Source organism: Crocodylus siamensis, chromosome 2 (genome assembly GCF_052110815.1).
Source record: "Crocodylus siamensis isolate JL-2025a chromosome 2, ASM5211081v1, whole genome shotgun sequence".
Taxonomy (NCBI): Eukaryota; Metazoa; Chordata; order Crocodylia; family Crocodylidae; genus Crocodylus; species Crocodylus siamensis.
The window spans coordinates 17373877-17395876 of NC_143396.1; the positions used below are offsets into that span (position 1 = coordinate 17373877).

A 22000-nucleotide genomic window follows, 5' to 3' on the forward strand; every position below is an offset into this window, starting at 1 on the left:
GGCAAAATTTAGCTCATTGTGTCTTTCTGCTCCTTTGGTCCAGTGGATAGCTTGGATTTCTCCATCTTGCTGTCATGAGGCTGTTCTTTTTATTTTGCTTGGTTTTGGTGCAGGGGGCTTTCAGGATGCTTTAGGATTAAGCTCATTGTTCTGGGGTATTTACAGCCAGCTGCCTGCATTAACTGAAGATTAGAGGAGTGCGCATTAGAAGTGCAAGAAAATTGAGAGGAACTAGGATTTGGTATCTGCATAGCTGTGAATCGAAGGGGAAAAGTTGGGGCTTTATGACAAATATTTCTAATGTCATGTGATCTCAAAGCAGACTCCGTAAAGCATCACAAGCAACTGTCCAGCCAGGCTAGGAGTGATTTAAAGAAACTCAAGTTAGAGCTCTGATTTTTTTTTTTTTTTTTTTCTTTCCCCCTTCATTTTTCTTTTTCACATTTCAGTAACTGCCTTGAAAGTAAAGCCTAAACCAAAACTTTTCAATTCAGGCCCAGTGAACTGTCCTGTTTAAGTAATCATCTGATAATTTATGCATGAGTATTTAAATAATGATGAGTATTATGTAGATATTAAGTAATTATCAAACACCCCTCCGAGGTACGTAGTGTGGAAGATAAGAATTGATCATTGTGTGTTTCCAAAGGAGACATGGGCTTTAAGGGTAGGAATCCAGCTCCCCCACCCCCAGAAATTCTTGCACCATTTGCTTTTATTATACTGTCCTGTGTGTGGTGCTTGAGCTAATATTTTAACCTTGTTATAAAAATTACGAAGATGCTTATTCTTCCCTCTCCACGTCCCCTTGAGCTACTGGATTATTTAAATTCCTTCAACTCATTATAGTCTTCTCAGGAGTGTAGCAGCTTTCCTCTGCAAAAAGCCAGGCATGTGTGCTGACCCAGCAAAGGGAGCAAGGATATTGCAGCTGTGGTTAGGGCTTAGTTAGTACCATGTGCCGAGAAACGTGCATTCTCCTATTGCCTCTGCAGTTGACTTCCTTAGTGACCTTTGGCACATCACTTAGGGCTCAATCCACAAAGTGTCCATTAACTTCAGCAGCGAGTCTCTCTCTCTCTCTCTCCCTCCCAGTATCCTCTCCTGTCTTATGCGACTATATCTAATTCATGATAGTGCCACGTGCTTTAACCTGGTAAGTGCTTGAAGAAACGTGGAGATTTTAAGGATTACAAATGTAAATCATTAATGCTGCAGTGTTTTGATAGCCTCATGTGCAAGAAAGTCATTTTAAGAACAGGAGACTGGTTGATGCTGTCTCTTTAAGCAGCTCTGCCTGCCTGCCTAGCAGTAATTTCTCTTGAGAGCAGCAGACCACTCCGTTTCACTTTTGTCACTTTGCTGCTCTACTTTTTCATTTGCAGCACTGTAAACGGCTTGGATCTTCAGGAGATCTTACTCATACAGCCCATATAATCCTGACAGCCCTAGGGCTGCGGAGTTGGCTGAAGTGTAGCCTGCAAGCCATGGAGTCTTCAAATGAAGCTCAACCTACCCTCCATCCCCTTTAACAGGCTGTGAAAGGTGTAAATCCCTGTGTACATTTTAGGCTGAGCTGCCTTCCACTCAGTGTGTTGTATCCTGGGACCTGCGGTTTCCATGGACACATTTGAGCAACTGGATTTTGCAAGCCCGCAGCTGGGTAAGATGTGGGCATCTCACAACTTCCTATGTGTTTGCTGTGAAGGGTGGGAAAATTCCTCTGCTATCTTCTGGTTTCATGCTTTCTTTTAATTATTACCCTATCCTCTTCTTAATTATTAAGAAACCACGTTAGTAGACACGGACAGGATGTTGTTCAGCTTCATTTGAGGACTCCCGCGTTAGGAAATGAATGCAGCCACGTGAGGGCTGAGCTGTGTCGTCAGATTTTGAGTACAACAGCCACACTGATTGCGACCCCCAGTTTTTAAGGCACGATCTCTGAGCCAAACTCTCTGCACCGTTCTGGACATCGGAATCTCGAGAATATTGAAAAGCTACCCGTAAACGCTTAGATGTAACCCCTTCAGTCTCGTGAAATAAGTTTGCATCTCTGGATGAGAAAAGTGAGTGCACGTGAGCCACAATATAACCGGTGTAAACATATTATCTGATTTCTTTCGTGACCTGGTATCTGAATTAGGTGACTTAAGAAAACACTCCATTAAAAAAGAATACTGTGGAATCCTGATGAATCCTGTTTTCTACTTGGCTGATGAAACAGAAAGCTAATTGCCAGTAGTAAATCCATTCAAAGGAAGGCTGGAGGGAGGGAGAAAAGTTAATATTACTCCTTGAATGCCATTTAATCTCTGAAACCTTTCATGCAGATGTAAATTAGGATTTGCACAACAGAGTCAACAGTTGCTCAGTAGATAAGGCAGATTTGTAACATCTGCTTTTTTCATTCTCGAAGCTCTTCCAAGTCAGTATGGCTCTATCCAATCTAAACATTACATTTCCCTCCCTTTAGATCCTTGTTTTCTCTATAAACTATAGAGGAACAAAATCTGCTTAGACTTTTTACTAAGAATTTAATAAAAAAAAAAAAAGGTGTTTTTTTTTTCTTCTAGTCAACTCGTCTAAATACAGTGGTGAGCAGAAGATGGCAGTTTATCTGTTTGCTCTTTTTCCCCCCCGCCCAGTTAAAGAACATTAACTCCTTCAGAAGAAACTTAAACTGGAAACAGTTCCAGATTATGGAGGCCGCAGTAGTTATAAACTGTTTATACTGCATTACCTCTCATTGTGAGAGGTATTGCACTAAAAAGTAGGGGTACACTGATAAAGGTTTTTTTGGTCAATAATGATGGCCGATTTATTAACCATCCCTATCAGCTGATACCAGTCTGATAGCCGATATGCAGCCCAGCAGTGTGGAGAGCAGCATCCAACCAGTAAGTCTGTGGGGGGGAAGGGACATGGGGAGGCAGATAGAGGCCCCCACTGTGAGGGGGGGAGTGGGGCAGAGGTAGGCGCTGCTGAGCCGGGGTGGAGTGGGATGCAAGATGGACCAATGGGTGGCTCATCTAGGGATTGCAGGGGAGCGGGGCTTGCTGCCACTGCTCACACCCAAGGGGGGTCATGGAGGGCATGTGCCCCCAGAATTGTGCGTGGGGTGAGGGCAGGCTGTCTGCAGCGGGCTCAGGGGCTGTGCCGGCCTCTTCCCAGCAGCGGAGCTGGGCCAGGGCTGCACTCGGGGTGGGCAACACCAGCGCTGGGCAGAGGCTACAGGAAATTTTGGGGTGGCTGTAGCCCACCCCATAGCCCCCCCTTCCAGCACCCCTGCCATCCAGCCCACCACCACCTGGCTCACCCCTGCCCCCTCCCAAGCACAGCCCCAGCTCAGCCCTCCCACCAGGAAGAGGTCAGCACAGCCCCTGGCTCCAAGCTCACAGCAGCAGGCTGCCCTCGTCCCATGCACAAATCCGGGAGCACGTGCATCCTATGTCTTCCCCTGGGGTGTGCACAGTGGCAGGGAGCCCCCGACTCCCCTCCACAGCTCTGTCTTATGCCGTTCCCTGCCCCAGCTGGGCAGCGCCTGCCCCAGCCCCACTCCCTTCCTCACCATGGGGGCCTCGATCTGCCCCACCATGCCTCTTCCCTCCCCCATGCCCCTTCCTCCTGCCCTCCCACAGATTTACCGGCCAGACGCTGCTTTCCAAACTGCCAGCCTGCATTCCTGGCTGCAGCTACCCACATGCACACAGCATTTATTGGTGACAGTATCAGCTACACCAAAAAAAGCTGATTGCCAATAAATGTCAATTTTTCTTTTATTGGTGCTGATCCGGTATGGGCTGATATATCAGTGCACCTCTAGTATAAGCTTGGGATCATTTGATCTCAGCATATTCCTGCCCAGAGCAGGGGGGTTGGACTCGGTGATCTTTCAAGGTCCTTTCCAGCCCTTACTTTCTGTGATTATTTTGAAATCCATTTTAGGTCTTTTCAAAGCAAGGCAAAATGAAGCAAAAACCCCCACTGTAGTTGGAAGATCAAATTACTTCTCCAGAAAACTAATATCCACATATTTTGAAATTTGGTTTCTGCAGGTTAGGCTCCTACATTCGTGGTTTAGACACGTATCTAAGTGACCTCGCTTTCCAGAGTGCTGGGAACCCCTCTGCCCCCACTCTCCTCGGCTTCCATGGAAGTCCTGGGTGCCCACTGCTTTTCAAAAAGTGATTTATATCAGTCCTGCTCTCTTTTCCTGTGAAAAGACGAGTCACATAATTTAAATGACCAATTCATTTTGTGAGTATTGCCCTACATCATTTATGTTTCATCCTAAAGGGAAGACGTTGGGGTTTTTATTTCTTGGGCTAACATGGGTTATGGCATGCCATTGTGGAATAGTAATCTGTGAATACTGTGACATCAGTATTTTGATTTCCTTCTCTGTCCCCCGTCCCTCCCCTTTGTCAAATATCCCTCAAAAAAAGTAATATAATCTTGTTGTGTGATTTCCAGACGCACGTCAGCATAGTTATGTAGTCATTCTACTAAATCTACGATGTTGGCTTCAGCACGGCATCCCTGTTGAATTAGCATTACCATGCCAAGTCTATATAATGTTTTATCTACAGGATGGTCTGTATATGGCTGGGGAGCACTATTTGGACTGTGCCCTCATGGATCTCAGTTGAGCTGAGCTCATCAGAGTCCCACTGGCTTCAAGAGTAGACAACACTGAGCAGAAGTTGTTAAGATGGGAAGGGGAGTCGTGTTAGAAGTGGAGAATCTAGAGTTGGAGAGCACCATGATAATCCTGACAGCATTTTGTGATATTAAACACAAACAGGCTACCCTGGATCAACTCCCCCACTCAATAAAAGGGGCATTTCCCTAACCTTATCTCTTACTGGCTAGACCGGTGCTTTCATGTACAAGCAATCCTAGGATCTTAACCCTAACTGCTTGCTCGTGTTTCCACCACCCTTCTGTTTTGTTGTTATTACTCATAATACTAACCCGGGATTGGGAGCTGCTTGGGTACAGGATGCATGTCTTCTGTATTGTATGAAATGCTTTGCACACTTTGGTCACTCCTTAACAAACTCCATGACTCAGTTTCTCCTTACTGACATCACTGTGCCATGCTTGGGATGTGGCACTGTGCTTATCTTGTGATCCTGGGTTTGTCCAAAAGCCTTGCACTCAGGAAAAGGGTGGTTAGGTCGAGTTCCCGGCAGGTGCAGGGAGGGAGTTGACCAGAGCACAGCGAGGTGGTGCCAGAGGCTGCCTGGCTCTGATCTCTCCATGATTGCGATTTCACAGACTTCAGTAGAGTTATTTCTCACTGGGAACCAGCCTGACAAACTGAACTCGTTGACTCTGTTTTCAGCTTTCTCTGGGCTTTGCTGGGGTCAGGGGGAGTCGGAGTCAGCTGAGGCTTCTGATCCAGGAGTGGGTCAGAGCTGCTCCAAACTCTGCCAGCTAGGGTTTTGCTGGAGAAAAATGGTGTTCTGGCTACAGTCCTAAGGAGAACCCCATATATACCGCAGATCATGGCATACTTTGCATCACGCATCTGAGGACTCCTTACCTGGGGAGGTCTGGTCTGCTGTGTCCCAGAGGAGCTGGCATGAGCCTTGGCACTGAGTCTTCTTGTGTCGTTCAGCAGAGCCAGAGGCATCCGTACAATCTGATCCCAGTTCCCAGAGGCTGAGCACAAATGAACTTTAGCAGGAAGGTCCTTCTTGCATGAGTTGCATTTTAGGTGAAAGGTGGATGGAGACGTTAACTATCATTTCAGGTAACCGGTTTTGTTCTTTACGGTACTGAAGTAATCAAACACTTTGATAAGACTGGGAGTCGACCAGTTGCAAGGACAGTCTGAAATACATGACTTATGACAATAGGGCTGATTCATCCAGTGTCACAGTACACATCAGTGACTTGGACGAGGGGGTAAATAGCACCCTGTTCAAATTTGCTGATGACACTAAGATGTGGGGGGATGTGGGCATGCTAGAAGGGAGGAATAGGCTGCAATCGGACCTGGACAGGTTACAGGGGTTGGTGGACGAGAATAGGATGGGATTCAACACTGACAAGTGCAAGGTGATGCACCTGCTGAGGAAGACCCAGCACCATACCTACAGGCTGGGGAACTCCCCTCTTGTCAGCACGGAGGCGGAAAGGGATCTGGGGGTCATCGTTGACTCCAAGATGAACACGGGCCGGCAGTGTGGGGATGCAGTCAGGAAGGCCAACCGCACCTTGTCATGCATCCACAGATGCATCTCGAGCAGGTCCAAAGAGGTGATCCTCCCCCTCTATGCGGCACTGGTCAGGCCACAGCTGGAGTACTGCGTCCAGTTCTGGGCGCCGCACTTCAGGAGGGATGTGGACAGCATGGAGAGGGTCCAGAGGAGGCCACTCGCATGATCAGGGGGCAGCAGGGCAGGCCCCATGAGGAGAGGCTACGGGACCTGAACCTGTTCAGCCTCCGCAAGAGAAGGCTGAGGGGGGGATCTCGTGGCCTGTTACAAACTAGTCGGGGGGGGGGGGGGGGGGGGATCAGCAGGCACTGGGGGAGTCACTGTTCCCCTGAGCACTGCCAGGAGTGACAGGAATAACGGTCACAAGCTGGCAGAGGGTAAATTCAGATTAGACATCAGTGAAGTAGCGCCTCCTGTCAGGGCGGCTAGGGTCTGGAACCAACTTCCAAGAGAAGTGGTGCTGGCCCCTACCCTGAGGGTCTTTAAGAGGAGGCTGGATGAACACCTTGCTGGGGTCGTTTGACCCCAGTACTCTTTCCTGCCATGGCAGGGGGTCGGACTCAATCTGCTCAGATCCCTTCTGACCCTAGAAACAATGAAACTACAGTTACACCAAAGATCAATCATGTTTAATACAAAAGTTCTCCCCCTTCTCTTCCCCCCCCCCCATTCTCACATTCAAATGGCTTGCAATCAGTATAGTATGGAAAATTCAAAGAAATGGTAAAATCAGATGCAACTTTTTTAATCTGTCTTCTGGAATAAAAATATTCTCTGGCCTGGCTTAACAATGGAGTTTGGAAACTGGGGCATTTGATGTGAAGGTTGAAGTGTGTCCCTGTTGCAGTTGGGTATTTTGTCACCTAGAAGGTGAGTTGTTTGAATTTGTGTATTGAGGCAAAGCTGTAACTAGATAATTGTTATGACCCCTATTAACACTTCCAGGGAAGTCATCTAAGAGAAGGGAAATCAAGAAAAGTTGCTGGAATCAGCTTGTTGCTTGCTGGAAGGAGGATGGAAGAGCCTGAGACTCCAGAGATCTGCCTTTTCTGTCCACCTCTGCTGCTTCTGTGTGCTCAACCCACTTAGTTTCTTTGTAGCTTGATTTCTCTGCCTCTTGATAGTGTTAACACTTCCTTACCTCGCTGAGGGGTAACTCAGGTAAATTACTTGCTGTTTGAGGAGTGCTGAGATCCTATGAAGATTAAGAGTCACACTAGTAGGTAAGAAAGTTTGGAAAGGATTTTCTTTTACTTTGAGCATTGCACAGTTAGATTCAGCCCTTTACGACTGCAGTGATCTTCCAGTAGAAACAGCATACCAGACTCATAAGGGAAGTGATGTGATACTGGGTTGCGACTCCAATATCTCTGCCTAATACATAGTAACAACAGAATTGGCAGGAAAAAATGTCAGTGCTACATTATAATGCATGAGGGCATGGTGACAGAGCAATTAAGGTGTCCTGCTGTGGATCTACTGGCATGAGTTCAAACTGTGCTCTGGATTTTTATTGAAGGCTACCAGTTGTGAGTGTGTATCCTGCCCAGGATGGGCAACCAAAAGTGACCCATTGTGATATTGGTCACACTGCTGTTTGCTGGTGACTCGTATGGCTTAACCATAATAGCTTGAGTGGCTGCCTAGCCTGGGACAGATTTTGGACCTTGGCTATATAGTATAAGGTTTGGCTATGAACAAATCCAAAGTAGGAATGGATGCAGTGTCCTTCTCATTGCGGTTAGTAATTTTTTTTTGTATATTATCTACCTAGTTTTCAGACAGAAAAATATCACCTCTAACCACCAGTAAGATTGCCTTGTTCATATTACATTTGGAAAAAACCATCCAAAATGCACCATTTGTGGGTTCAGAGACTTGGGTTCATGAAATAGGTATTCCCAACTGTGTTGCTGCACTTAAAAAAAGGCTGCCTACATTTTTTTAATATTGTTTCTAGGGCCATCCCATAATGATGGTTGATCTGTGAGAATAGCAGGTATTGGATGGAAATGCCAGCCTGCTTGAATGGTGAAACTAAAAGCCACACAAAGTGAATTCTTGCTTTGGATGAGCCAAGCAACTTAGAGATGAAGTATCTTTATCCTTATAAGTGAATGCACACAAAAGCATTTGGAATTGCTGAGCTAGCTGCCCCCCATAGTAAGAAGCAGTCCTTGATTAGCTCTTGCTGCTTGTCTTTTAATGCTAACCAGTCTCAAAATTGCATCTTTCCTCTAACAGGTTCACTACAAGGTCTTTAGAGCAGTGATAGTGTCACTATATCAGCTGATCTTCATTAGAAAAGTCTCCTGGTAATTCTTAGCTCATTACTGCTTTGGATAAACTAATAAATGGTGGAATTTTAGTCATATCATGGGACTCTAAAACCTGAATTGCCACCTTCTTTGTAAGAATTTATTAAAGCTTCAGTCATTAATTCCAGCACTGCCGGCAAGTGTCATAATGGACTCCCCTGTCCCTTGCACGAGTTTAATTCTGCAATTTTAATTTATATCTCTAAAAATATTTGTCTGTGGATTTTTAAAAAAATGCTGTAATGTCATTTAGGTCCTAAATTAAGGCCTTTTTGGCAGAAAGAGTTTTTGGGTTTTTTTCTTTTATATGAATATTTCATGAAAGATTTAAAGAAAATGAAATGAGAATTGTTTCATAGTTTCTAGAGTCGGAAGGGACTTGAGCAGATCATCAAGTCTGACCCCCTGCCATGGCAGGAAAGAGTACTGGGGTCAAACGACCCCGGCTAGGTGTGCATCCAGCCTCCTCTTAAAGACCCCCAGGGTAGGAGCCTGCACCACTTCTCTTGGAAGCTGGTTGCAGACCCTAGCCGCCCTGACAGGAGGCGCTACTTCACTGATGTCTAATCTGAATTTACCCTCTGCCAGCTTGTGACCGTTATTCCTAGTCACTCCTGGCAGTGCTCAGGGGAACAGGGACTCCCCCAGTGCCTGCTGGTCCCCTCTGACTAGTTTGTAGCAGGCCACGAGATCCCCCCTCAGCCTTCTCTTGTGGAGGCTGAACAGGTTCAGGTCCCGTAGCCTCTTCTTGTAGCGCCTGCCCTGCTGCCCCCTGATCATGCAAGCGGCCCTCCTCTGGACCCTCTCCACGCTGTCGACATCCCTCTTGAAGTGCGGCACCCAGAACTGGACACAGTACTCCAGCTGTGGCCTGATCAGTGCCGCATAGAGGGGAAGGATCACCTCCTTGGACCTGCTCGAGATGCATCTGTGGATGCATGCCAAGGTGCAGTTCACCTTCCTGACCGCATCCCCACACTGCCGGCCCATGTTCATCTTGGCATCAATAGTGACTCCAAGATCCTTTTCTGCCTCTGTACTGACAAAAAGGGAGTTCCCCAGCCTGTAGGTATGGTGCTGGTTCTTCCTCCACAGGTGCAGCACTTTGCACTTGTCGGTGTTGAATCCCATCCTATTCTCGTCCGCCCACCCCTGTAACCTGTCTAGGTCTGATTGCAGCCTATTCCTCCCTTCTAGCTTGCCCACTTCCCCCCACATCTTAGTGTCATCAGCAAATTTGAACAGGGTGCTTTTTACCCCCTCGTCCAAGTCGCTGATGAAGATGTTGAACAGTGCGGGCCCAAGGACCGAGCCCTGGGGGACCCCACTGTCCACATCCCTCCAAGTCGAAAATGACCCGTCCACCACCACTCTCTGGGTGCGGCGCTCCAGCCAGTTGGCGACCCAATTGATTGTGTGGGTGTCGACACCACAGTCCCCCAGTTTCTTAATGAGAGCGGGGTGAGAGACAGTGTCGAAGGCCTTCCAAAAGCCCAGGAAGACTATGTACACTGTGTCTAAGGATTTGGTGATCTGATCATAGAAGGCCACCAGGTTGGTCTGACAGGACCTGCCTCTAATGAACCCATGTTGGTTGTCCCTAAGCATAATTTGCACTGCTGGCCCCTCGTGGACATGTGCCAGAATTATTCTCTCAATATTCGAGGTAAGACTAACTGGCCTACAGTTTCCCAGGTCCTCCTTCCTCCTTTTTTTGAAAATGGGAACCACATTGGCCCTCTTCCAGTCCTCTGGCACCACACCAGAGCACCATGAGTGCTCATACAGCCATGCCAGGGGTCCCGCAATGACCGCAGCTAATTCCCTCAGTACTCTAGGGTGGAGATCATCCGGACCAGCTGATTTGAATACATCCAGTCCCTCCAGAAGTTCCCTAACTAGTTCCTCACTAACCCTTGGCCTAAGTGCGTCTCCCCTAGGGCCTGAAGGGGGCCCTGGTGGGAGGGCTGATTCAGTCCCTGCTCAGGAAAATGGAGGCAAAGAAATCGTTAAATTTGTTAGCTTTGTTGTCTGGTATAATGACCAAATTTCTTAGCATGTCTTTCGGGGGCTACACATTACCTGGTACCTTCTTTTTGCTCCCTATGTATTTAAAAAAGGACTTCTTGTTGTCCTTGATACAGGAAGCTAGTCCCAGTCCCATCTCCGCCTTGGCCTTCCTGACTGCCCCCCTACATCCGTGAGCAACCGCAGTATAATCCTCCCTGGTGATGGCCCCTCCCTGCCATTGGGTGTGCACCTCCCTTTTAGCTAGGAGACCTTCCCGGATGCTTTTAGTGAGCCATGGGGGCTTTTGAACTCTCCTGCTCCCTTTTGATCCGTGTTGGGATTACCTCCCTTTGGCCTTGAAGGATTGTCTCCTTAAGGAGCGACCACTCTCCTTGGACAGCTGGCTCCCCTCCCCTCCCCTCCGGGACCTCAGTGCTTTCCTGACTATTCTCCTGAGCTCATTGAAGTCTGCCCTCCTGAAATCTAGGCCTGCTGCCTTGCTGTAGGCCTTTGCCACCTTGTGCTGGATGGTGAATCCCAGCAGGCGATGATCACTGTCGCCCAGGTGGTCGAGCACCCGCAGCCCCCTCACCAGGTCATCACCCGTGGCCAGCACTAGGTCCAACAAGGCATCCCCCCTGGTGGGGCTGTGCACCTCCTGGGTTAGATGGAGGTCCTGCATTTGGGCTAGGAACCTACGTGAGCGGTCAGACCTGGCTGACTGCTCTTCCCAGCAGATGTCTAGAAAGTTCAGGTCCCCTGTCACGTCCTTTGACCTAACTACCTCCGTGAGCTGACTGAAGAATTCCTGGTCTAGCTCCTCCCCTTGGTTGGGTGGTCTGTAGTAGACCCCCACCGTTAGGTCTCTTTCCCCTCAACTGCCTTGTCTTCTAACCCAAGAGTACTTCAGAGTGCCCCTCCTCTGACTCTTTGCTAATTGACGAGGATGTGTATTCCTCCTTAATGTAGAGCGCCGTGCCCCCACCTTCCCTCCCTGTCCTGTCCCTCCTGTACAGCCTATAGCCCTTGATATTCACCTCCCAGTCATGTGTTGGGCCCCACCATGTTTCAGTGATCCCCACTGTGTCTGGGCTGGTGTCAGCTAGCAGGAGGGTAAGTTCCTCCTGCTTGTTTGCCATACTATGAGCATTTGTGTAGAGGCATTTGAGGCCTCCTGTGGATGTGTGCACTGGCCCCCTACTTTCAGCATTGCCCTGGCCCCTGTTGCTTACCTGTGTATATGTTCCGCTCGTCGGCCTAAGCTGGGTTGTACTTGTGAGTGCTGCTTGGTTTAGTGGTCCAAGGCTTCCTCCTCCCTTGTCTTCCCCTTCCCCCGACTAGCCTAGTTTAAAGCCCGCTGGAGGAGATCCACCAACCTAGAAGAAAACACACACTTATCTTTAGGGGAAAGGAGGAAAGGAGCCCATCCCAACCGAGCATGTCTCTCGTCATGATGTGCAGGTCATTGTCAAAGAAGCCAAAGCCCGCCTTGAGACACCATTCCTGAAGCTGCCACGTCCGCTCACTGGTAGGACAGATGAGAAAACCACCTGTGCACCTATCTCCTTCAGCACGCCCGCCAGAGCATGGTAGTCCACCATCAGGCGATCAGGGCTTCTCCTGGCTGCGTCATTAGTACCCTCATGGATTAGGACCATGGGGTAGTAATCAGCAGGCTGGATCACGGCCTAGATCATCCCAGTCACGTCCTGAATCTTTGTTCCGGGTAGGCAGTAGGCCTCATGTGTCAAGGGGTCCTGGCGACAGATGGGGCCCTCTGTACCTCTCAGGATGGAGTCGCCTATGACAATCACTCGACGCTTTCTCCTCCAGGACTGCTTAGCTCCTTCGACCTGTTCGGAGCGTGAAGAGTGTGGAGTTGCCCCCTCTCCGGTTGCCTCCTCTCCTTCCTTCTCCTCCAGAGTTGCCAGGGCCTCGTACCTGTTCTCCAGCCGGACTGAAGGAACTGGTGCTGCTGTGTTACGAGCAGCCCTGGATCTGGAGGTGACCGTCTGCCACTCTGCAGTGGAGGGCACTTCCCGAGGCGCTTCTTCCTTGGGTGTGTGGCCCTGCAGGGAAAGGAAATAGCCATCAATTCCTTCCTCCATCTCCCTGATTCCCCTCAGCCTGCTAACCTCCTCCTGGAGCTCCCTTACTTGCACCTCCTAAGGTGGGCGCCTGCAGGACAGCCATGGGGGTCCCCAATCCCTGTCCCCCCGGGCCTTGCTGGGCAACCCCTGCAGGCCAGGGGGTGAGGGGACATCAGCTCCCCCATGGGCTCTGTCTGGGTGGAGGCCTCAGACAAGCCCTGGGTAGGCTGCACCCCCCGGGCAGAGGCCCTGGCAGCACTCCCTGTCGACACCATCATAGGAGTTGCTGCCTGTTTTTAGCTTAGTGTAGTGCTTCGCCCTGCCCTGGCAGGAGTCTCCCTCCTGGCCCTTCCTGCTTGTCTGCAGGTGCGAACGCCAACGCAAACACCGGCGCACTCTGTTCGCACGGCGCGACTCCCTACCGGCTCAGCTAAGAGGGATCCAGGAGGCTTCCCCTCCAGATCTGGCTCAGCTGCATCCGGTCCCTCTGCCCACTTACCTTAGGGGAATTGATTTGCTTGAAATTCACCGTTCTCCTGAAGGGAGCATGGTCTTGTTAAAGCATCAGCTGGGCCTCAGGAAATCGAGGTTCATTTTCTAGCTATGCCTACAGGCTTCCCATGTGATCATGATTTAAGCCCAGAAGCACAAAGGCATTCCGAACTCTAACTCTTAGGAAGGCACCTAAATGATTTTGTGGCTTGACCCTTAATCTTTCTGTACCTGGTTTCCTCTCCTCCATGCTTTGTGGTTCTTGCTTGCATAGATTTTAAGCTCTGTGTGATGAGAGCTAACTCCCTTGTGCCATTCATCTAGCACAGTGGCGCCCAAGATCTTCACCTTATGAGCTAGATGTGCAGTGCCAGTTATGGATCTGGCTAGCGGATCCAACGCAGCTATAGGGAGTTGTGCGGCCCAACCTTGATCCAACTGCCTGGGGCAGAGGCAGGGCAGAGAGACCCTAATCTGGACTTGTGGGCAGGGCAGAGTAGCCCCAATCTGAACATGCTGGGGGTCAGGGGAGCAGCCCTAATCTGGACACACAGATGAAGCCACGCAGGACTGATTAGTATGTGCTGGGAGAAGAGTGGTGGACAGCCAGGGAGCAGCTCGACCCGATCTGGACACAATATGGGGAGCCTGCCCTGATCCTGCTGTCTAGGGCAATGGCCTGGACAAGGCTGGATCCGACCGCATGGAGTTTCCACCACTCCCCACTGCCTAGTTGTCCAACCCACAAGGACCCCCATCAGCTGGATGGCATGGATCCCTGGGTCACATTTGGCCCATGGGCCAGAGGTTCAACACCCTTAGTGTAGCACCATCAGGCCCCAATCCCTGTCTGAGCCTCTAGGCACTTCCACAAAACAAATAACAATAATATTTAATATTGTAAGGATGTGCAAGTGGATGACAGTCTGGAAGTAAAACGAGGGCTTGTCTTGTACAGGGACAGTTAGTTATCTAAATTAACTGAAGGTGTAGAGTAGATTAGTTAAACCGTGTTAAACCCCTGCATGGATGCACTTAGTCAAAATTCAATTTAGTTTGATTCACTCTGGATTTAATCTGTTTTTAACTAATCTGTTTGAAAAATTAATTTGGATTAATTTTCCTGAGTGGGCCCATGTAGATGAGCCCTGCCTTATTTTTACGCTTCCCAAAGTCCTGCCAGCTGGACTTCACAGAAGACCAAAGCAAACCAGAAAAAGAGTCTGTTTGCCATTTCCAACTGATTGAAATGCAAAGTGTCAGCAAACAGCCTGGTTGGGAGGGAAAAGTAAATGAGAAATGTAAAGTTCTCAGTGTTGTGACAGTCTTAGGGCTTGCAAGTAACAGGGTTAAGAATCCTTTTTAAGCCACAGTCCTGAATCATGCCCTTTGTTCCCAGGAGGAGAGCTCCCGGTGTAGGCAAAGAAGAATGGGGCAGGCTGACAGTATTATTCATGCCTCCCTGGACTCCATTTATGTCCCTCCACTCCAGCATTTTGGGGTACTAAAATATCAGAGTCGAAATTGTGCCTCATGATCTCCAGCTGGTCAATAAGGAACTTTGACCAGGGGTTGCATCATTGACCCCCAAGCATCATTGACCCCTAGTAGAAGCTGCTATAGTAGGTGCAATTGAAAAACAAACAGTGGAAAAAGGGTCCCCAGCCCTTGTCTTGAGGGCAGCTTGTTGCTGGTGAGAGGCTCTGATGTTGCTCTTGGCCACAGGACATTTAGGAGTTAAAGCTGAGACTGACAGGAGAGCAAAGTACCAGACTGCTCCAGCACTTTACTTGGTATTTTTACTCACAGCCAGCAAAGGTTGGAGACCAGTGCTCTTGCCATGTAGAGCCAGATCTAACACCTCTTCAATGAAAAGACTCGTTTGCTTTAATGTGCATTCGACTGGGTCCGTTTTGCCCATATAAAGGGAATGAAGAAATAAGGCAATGGACCTACAGCTGAAATATCACCTAAAGAATAAGTCATTTTTTACAAACAATGTCTGTATAAGTAGAGAGGGAGTTTTACAGGTTGCAGTGGAACAAAGGACTTGGAAATCCATGTGTTCTCAGAATATGTGTTGGAGCCGCTTTTTAGTTTGAGTTTTATCAAGAGTAAAATATTGTCTTTTCTCCAAGCACCCAATTTATCAAAGCATTTAAACTTATCCTTAAATTAAGTGATTCTCAACCAGGGTGTGTCAACACCCAGGGGCCCATGAGAGCCTTTCAAGGGTGCCACAGAGTGCCTCACAGTGTTGGCACTGTTGGATGTGCAAACATCATTCACAAGATTAAACCCAGGGATTTCAAACAGAAATCTGTAGTGTTAAAACATTCTGACTGTTGTGATCTTTTTGGGTTCTTTGCAACAGAAGAATTGCTCTATTTTTTCCATCATAAAAAAATAAGTGAAAACTAGGAGCTGACATTTTTCCAAGAGGTTCTCAAGTCTATTGAGGTTGAAAACGACTGATTGAAGTGTTTTGCTGAAGACAGATTGCTTCCTGATTCAGGTTCCTGGTTTATTTTTGAACCTGACCCATTAAAACCTGACTTTTTTCAAATCCTTTAAAATAAGCTGAAAAATATCAGCAATGTCCTCCTTTTTTAAACCTGCTACTGGGGCATCCACCCAGATGCTGAATTAAATCCTTGACGACCACATTCACTTTTTACGTTTGTAAAAATCATTCTCTGGTTTCATTGGTGTGTTCAAATATACGTGCATTTTTTGTTTTTTGGGTTTTTTTGAGGCAGCTAAGTAACTCTGTTGAGCTCCAGAGAGAAGGGCAAGGTGCCTTTCTTGCAACCCTCCTCAAAACAAAGCTGTCAGAAATGATGGATGATGGGGCTCCGTCCACAGCCGAAGCCTCAGACCCCAGCTGCTCCCAGTCCAGAGTGTAAAGTCAATTTGTTCTTTTAATAAAGTCTCCCCTAAACGTGTTTTGTGACAAAGCAAGCAACCATTTTTACAAAACACTTTCATTATCACTTTTAAAAAGAAAGGCTTACTTTTCAATGGCAGTTCTATTCATTTTGGTTTTCATGTAGTCTGGGCTTGTTCCTGTTTGGTCGGTTTATGATACAAAAGCCAAAATACACAAATCTTGATCATTTGGCAAACAGCTTGGGTAAAACTATGTATTTTTCATGGATGAATTGTGCAGCTGCATGGGGTTTGTTTTCTAATGGATTAAATTAGCAAGCGCCTCCATCAAGGTCAATAAACAAAGAACAGTGCCCAGTCCTGCAAGTGTGACTCTGTATTTGGGGCCTTTAGAATTGCAGGCCAGAAACTGGCACCATAGAAAGCATTTTCAGGTTGCGACACAGGCCAGCAAAATTGAGACAAGCAATAATTTAAAAAAAGAAAGTCTTAACTGGCTGGCCCTGTTCCTTTTGCTCAGCAAGGGTCTGTCCAGGGTCTGGTGGGAATGTGACATTAACGGATAATGTCAAGATGAGAGTTGGTACAAAACAAATGGAACATTGGATTTTTTAATAAAATTGTTGTTGTTGTTGTTTATTATTTAATGAAAAAAATATACTATTGATATTTTAATTTAAAAAGGCTAAGAAGATAAGAAAACAAAATTATATTGGCCAAAACATGATTTTTTGGGGTAGTTCGGAAATCTTGTCCCAGCACATTATGTCTAACCCATTTTAATTTGGGTTAGACTCCCAGCTAGACTACATCTCCCATCATGCACCATGAGCCAGAATGTCCGTGATGTATCACCTTTGTGCTTTCTCAGATTTTTGGCCAAAATATTTCAGTATTTGAATTCACATGCATGTTTGTGTTATGTTTTGCTGAGCTCGGATCACGAGACCCAGCTGTAACAGGACAACTAACTGAGGCACTGTTATGTCCTTATCTAGAGTAGACCAGGCAATGATCTGATCTGTTGATGTAACCAAACCACAAAACAGATCTAAATCCAGACCTGAACTTCCTCACATCTGAAGCTGAGCCAAGAGCTATAGGTTTCCATATGGACCCCTGTGTCTTCTCTCTTGGGTATTATTAGTTATTGTTCACTGTGTTACCTTTGCACCCAAGAGCCCGAGTCTTGGACAAGTACCATTGTGGTAGGTGTACTACAAATACAGTACAAAAGAGATGGACCTTGCCCTGAAGAAGTGGTCGTCCAGTATGAAACGAGACGGGCAATGGATACAAACAGGTGGGGGAGGGTAGTGTGATAATGTTGGACATACTAAGCCGTGGGGGATGAAATCCTGGTCCTGATGAAGTTGATGAGAGATTTGCTGTTGACCTCAGCAGGGCTAGAGTTTCACCAGGGTTTTAGTGGTAGGAAAGTGACTCTTCCTTTAAATGGTGAAAATCAGGATAGGCTCAGCTGAAGCCGGGGCCTGGGGTGGCACTGGTGCTAAGGCTCACGCATGGTTGACAGCCCAGAGGTCGCAAGTTGGAGGCCACAGCAGAAACGCTTATGGCGCAGGCCTGTCAGATTCCAACGAATCTGCAAATTCTGCTAAATACGTTATTGTACAAGGACACAAAAAAGGAAAGGAAGTAGATCAGCCAGCGCAAAATCTGCTGGGAAATTGAATGCTAGCGTTGCAGTGTTAATGTGCCATCCTAGCTTTTGTTAAAAGTGATGGAGGTTAAACATATACTAGAATATGAGATCTCGCAACTTGAGACTTTTTTTTTTCTTTTGTACAGCAGTCTGCAGTAATCATCAGTATGCCACAATACTGTGTCGTGGCTACAAGTATGGTGCATGTTCAGACTTCATCTGTTTTTCTCTAGTGCCTTTCCTTGCTAGATGGTAAAGTGTGTTGCAGTGGAGAGCTACTGAGAGGGCAGGTTAAGCTTTAAAACTCACTTTTTTTTCCTAATACAGCCTTCTCTTTTGACTGCTCCCTTGGTTTCCTTCACCCACATTGCATTTGCCATCACATCACACTGGATTCCTGGAACCACCTTTCCATTAATGTCCATCCAGTTCCCTCCCTTTCACAGGTCTTTGAAAAATTTCTATCATAGTAACTACATACAAGTCTGGGTTTCTTCTGCACAGCAAGGAGCCGGTATGTGGGGCTTCCCTCGGTGCACGAGTACAGGAGCTGCATGTGAGCTGCACACAGCCCTGCACAGTAGAGGGGGTTCAACCAGGCTGCACTCCTCAGCCCCACATGCACTAAGCACCAGCACCCCAAGTAACTCCCCCCCTTGGTGCACCATGGAGGAGGAGGAGTGTGTATGGGGGTCTCTGCAGCTGCCCCCACCCCACACTCTGCCCCCACAATCCCTGCACATGTCCACACCCCAACCACACACAATATACAAGAGTAAGACTTTATTTAGCGTTATGATGCAATCATCGCTATAGTACACTACACAAACATAAATCATGACAAATAACATTTTTGTAATAAAATTAAAATATTTTATAGTAGGTGTTTGACTTTTAGTGTATGATTTGGGTTTTTCTGGTTCCAAGAGGGCAATCCTCCCCCCCAAAAGGAGTATTTCTGGAGGCCAAAAGGAGGGACATCTGGTGGTAAAGGTCAGGAGATGGGGTGGAACTTCTGGTCCCAGAACGGTGGCATGGGGCGGGGCACGTGTCAAGGGGCGGGACTACCCTTACAGCCCTTGACAGCTCACCAAAACTCATTAAGCAGCCCTCCAGCCAAAAGAATTGTTCGCCCCGCTGTAGGCAGAGCGCAGCAGGAGCAGAGCACAAATAAGTTCTTGCCCTCCATGGGGAGAAATATAGATGATAAAACCCTCTGGGGAGAGGAAGCAGACAACCCAGAAGTACAGTGGCTTGTAAAGCGCTTGGAGGTCAAAGATATTATGTAAGTGCACAGGGTCAAATCATATGCCCATTGAAATTGGTGAGTTCATTCCCATTGACTTTTGTATCTAGGGTGAAATTCTGGTTTCACTGAAGCCCTGGGAGTTACCTTTTAGGGGTAAGAAACATTTAAGTATTCGGGCACTCCACAAATAGTCATCACAAAAGCATCTTATCCAATGAGCTCTTTTTCTTTGTCTTCCTTGTAAAGAAAATTTAATTTAAAATTGGCTTCAGTAACTTTTGTTTTCTTAATTGAAAGAAGAGGAACACCCCCAGGCCCAGTAGCTTATGGTTGGAGTTTCAGCTCAGTGAAAATGTCTATGGCAGGATTATAAATCTGAGTGAAGCGGGGGACTGATTCTTTTAATGGCTATGCTGACAAAAAAGCAAAGTGCATGTCCTATCCTGTCACATTTTAGTGGGGACAGGATCTGGCCCAAACAACAGGAGTGCAAAGTCAATGACCCTTGGACTATTGCAGCTTGAGGTTCTAGGGCAAGATGCAGTAACATTCACAGTACAGATTGTGAACTTCGTGGCACCAGCTCCATAGTTGTTTGTTTCACTTAATGCAGCTAATGTTTCACTATTTCACCTGTACTACAACAGTGTTGATTTCATTGACAGTAGCCCAGTCAAGCAAAGCAAGCATGGTATGACCTCAAGTCAACACGTGCAAGTGAACCATTAAGAATGTACTTAGTGGCATACTGTGGGCCTCTGGCACCCAGGGGCCAATGCTTGTATTTGTGCCCTCGCCCGCAGCAGATCGCTGAGCCCAGAAACACTGGTGGTGAAACTGGAAATTCAGCCAGCACCCCCCACCAGGCCGGCACCCAGGGGCATGCCCACCCCCTGCCTCGCCTCCCCCATCGGTACACCACTGAATGTACTAGGTCTGAACTGCTCCAAGATAGTGTGGTGCTACCATTGGAGACTGTCCAACTGGGTCCAGTTCCAGTGAAACAAAAATTTGTGGCAAAAATCCTGGTTCACGGACTTGAAAATATGTTGCTCAAAACCTCTAGGGTTTGATGAACATCTGCTGAATCTAGGAACCCTTCTTGGGGATTTCTGAGTGATCTTCCCTTTGGAGCAGGGACATGTGTAGCTCTTTTCAACTGCTCAGTCAAATAGATGCTTTTAACAATTCCACTGTGTTCAGCAGCAAAACTGGCCAAAAAGTCAGTTCCACAAAGCAGTTTTCATAGATTCATAGACATTAGGGGCTGGAAGGGACCTCGCAAGATCATCGAGTCCAGTCCCCCTGCCGTGGGCAGGAAGTCTGCTGGGGTCAAATGATCCCCACAAGATAAGCATCCAAATGCTATTTGAATGAGTCTGGAGTAGGTGCTTGCACCACCTCTGCGGGGGGGCGGAGTCTGTTCCAGTTGCAGTGTTTGGAAGCTATTGGTTCACATTAAATTTAAAAAACATTTGATTTTGGTTTGATTCGGACCAAAACCTGATTTTTTAAATAAAATATCTGGCAAATTGAAGCTTTCTAGCCAGCTCTAATTAGAATTCACTGAACCACTGGTAGTCACCCATTCATATAGTTTTCATTTCCTGAAGAGCTGGGCATGGTTTTCCCCCCGGTATTCTTGCTTATGAGATGCCAGAGCTAACATTGTTAGTAGTGCCAGTTAGGCTTTTTTGATCATCTGATGCTTCCTTGATCTCTATTTATGTCTGTATTTATCTATTTATTTTCTCCCTCACAGAATATCTGAGGAGTGAGACTGCCTTTCTGGAAGAATTGGTGTTTGGAAGTGGAGATACCATTGAACTTTCCTGTAATACCCAGGGCTCTTCTATGTCTGTTTTCTGGTTTAAAGATGGTATTGGGATTGCACCTACCAACAGAACTCACATTGGACAAAAACTGTTGAAGATAATTAACGTGTCATACGATGACTCTGGGCTATACAGTTGCAAGCCAAGACATTCCAGTGAGGTCCTGGGTAACTTTACAGTCAGAGTAACAGGTAAGTGCTGGAATGCAGATGTTTTATTCTTTTCTTTTTTTATTTGTATTCCTCCAGGTGTTCAAAGACTATAAGAGATGTCATACTGGGTCAAGACCATGGGCCCATCCTGCTCCCACTGTTTAGTATCTCAGTGATACAGAGTGAATAAGGGGAAGGCCTATCCAGACTGATCTTCCCATACAGCTTCCAGCATTTAGAGGTCAAGAAGTCTTAATGTGGAGGCTGCAGTATACTGTTTCTTCTTGCTTTGTAGGCTTCTACGTGAACTCTCAACTTCTAGCAAAGTCAAAGTAGGCCCAAGGAAACATAATTTTCTGTAATAAATGTTATGAGTCTAGATATAAATACCATGAGAGCTGTAGAAATGGTGCTACCCAGGGAAAAACTTAAACCGCTCCAAATGCTTAACAAGCATTTTGAATTGAGTATTTACATAAAGGCACCTCTTTGAGGCTTAAGGAGACTGACTTTTTCTTTCCATATTCATAGGAGAAATCAGTGCCAAAGTCAGGAATAGAACCTAGCAGTCCTACCCCTCCCCGTCCTAGCAAAGAGATCACATCCAGCCTGGCTAGACTCGTTTAGGGAATCCTGCTTTCACATGCCATTTATCTGGAATCTGGCACTTCACCTACTAGCCTGAATTGGAACAGAACGAAACTTTCAGACAAACCTGGATCGATTAAAAGCTGCTACTGCCATTTGTTCAACCTTCTCTCATATGGTGAGGACAATGAGGGTTGAACAGGCACACGCTGCTCCAAGAGGCGAAGTGATTCTTGCTTATTGATTCCTAAGTCCTTAGTTAACTAAGAATGTCCATCATTATAGGACCACTGGATAGGTGGGTGGATAAACATTGATGTTGTCATTAGTTAAGAATGCCAATTAAATAGATTAAAGTCTAAAATGGCAAAAATATCACATACATTTTTTTTTTTTAAATGTATGGTTCTAGGCATATTTTCCATTCATCTCTTTTGGAGTTGAATATAAAGCATATCACAAAACTAAGATCCTGGATAATCTC

General features: G+C 46.9%; 1 protein-coding gene across 6 annotated transcripts in view; it reads left to right on the forward strand.

Moving 5' to 3' along the window:
• The window catches only part of FGFR3 (fibroblast growth factor receptor 3), an 86806-nt gene that overhangs the window by 16465 nt on the left and 48341 nt on the right, over positions 1-22000 (forward strand). For all 6 annotated transcript variants that reach the window (XM_090035397.1, XM_090035398.1, XM_090035400.1 and 3 more), the window contains exon 3: positions 20704-20967. In XM_090035397.1, the coding sequence (XP_089891523.1) occupies positions 20704-20967 (264 nt within the window). The remainder of the gene's footprint in view (positions 1-20703; positions 20968-22000) is intronic.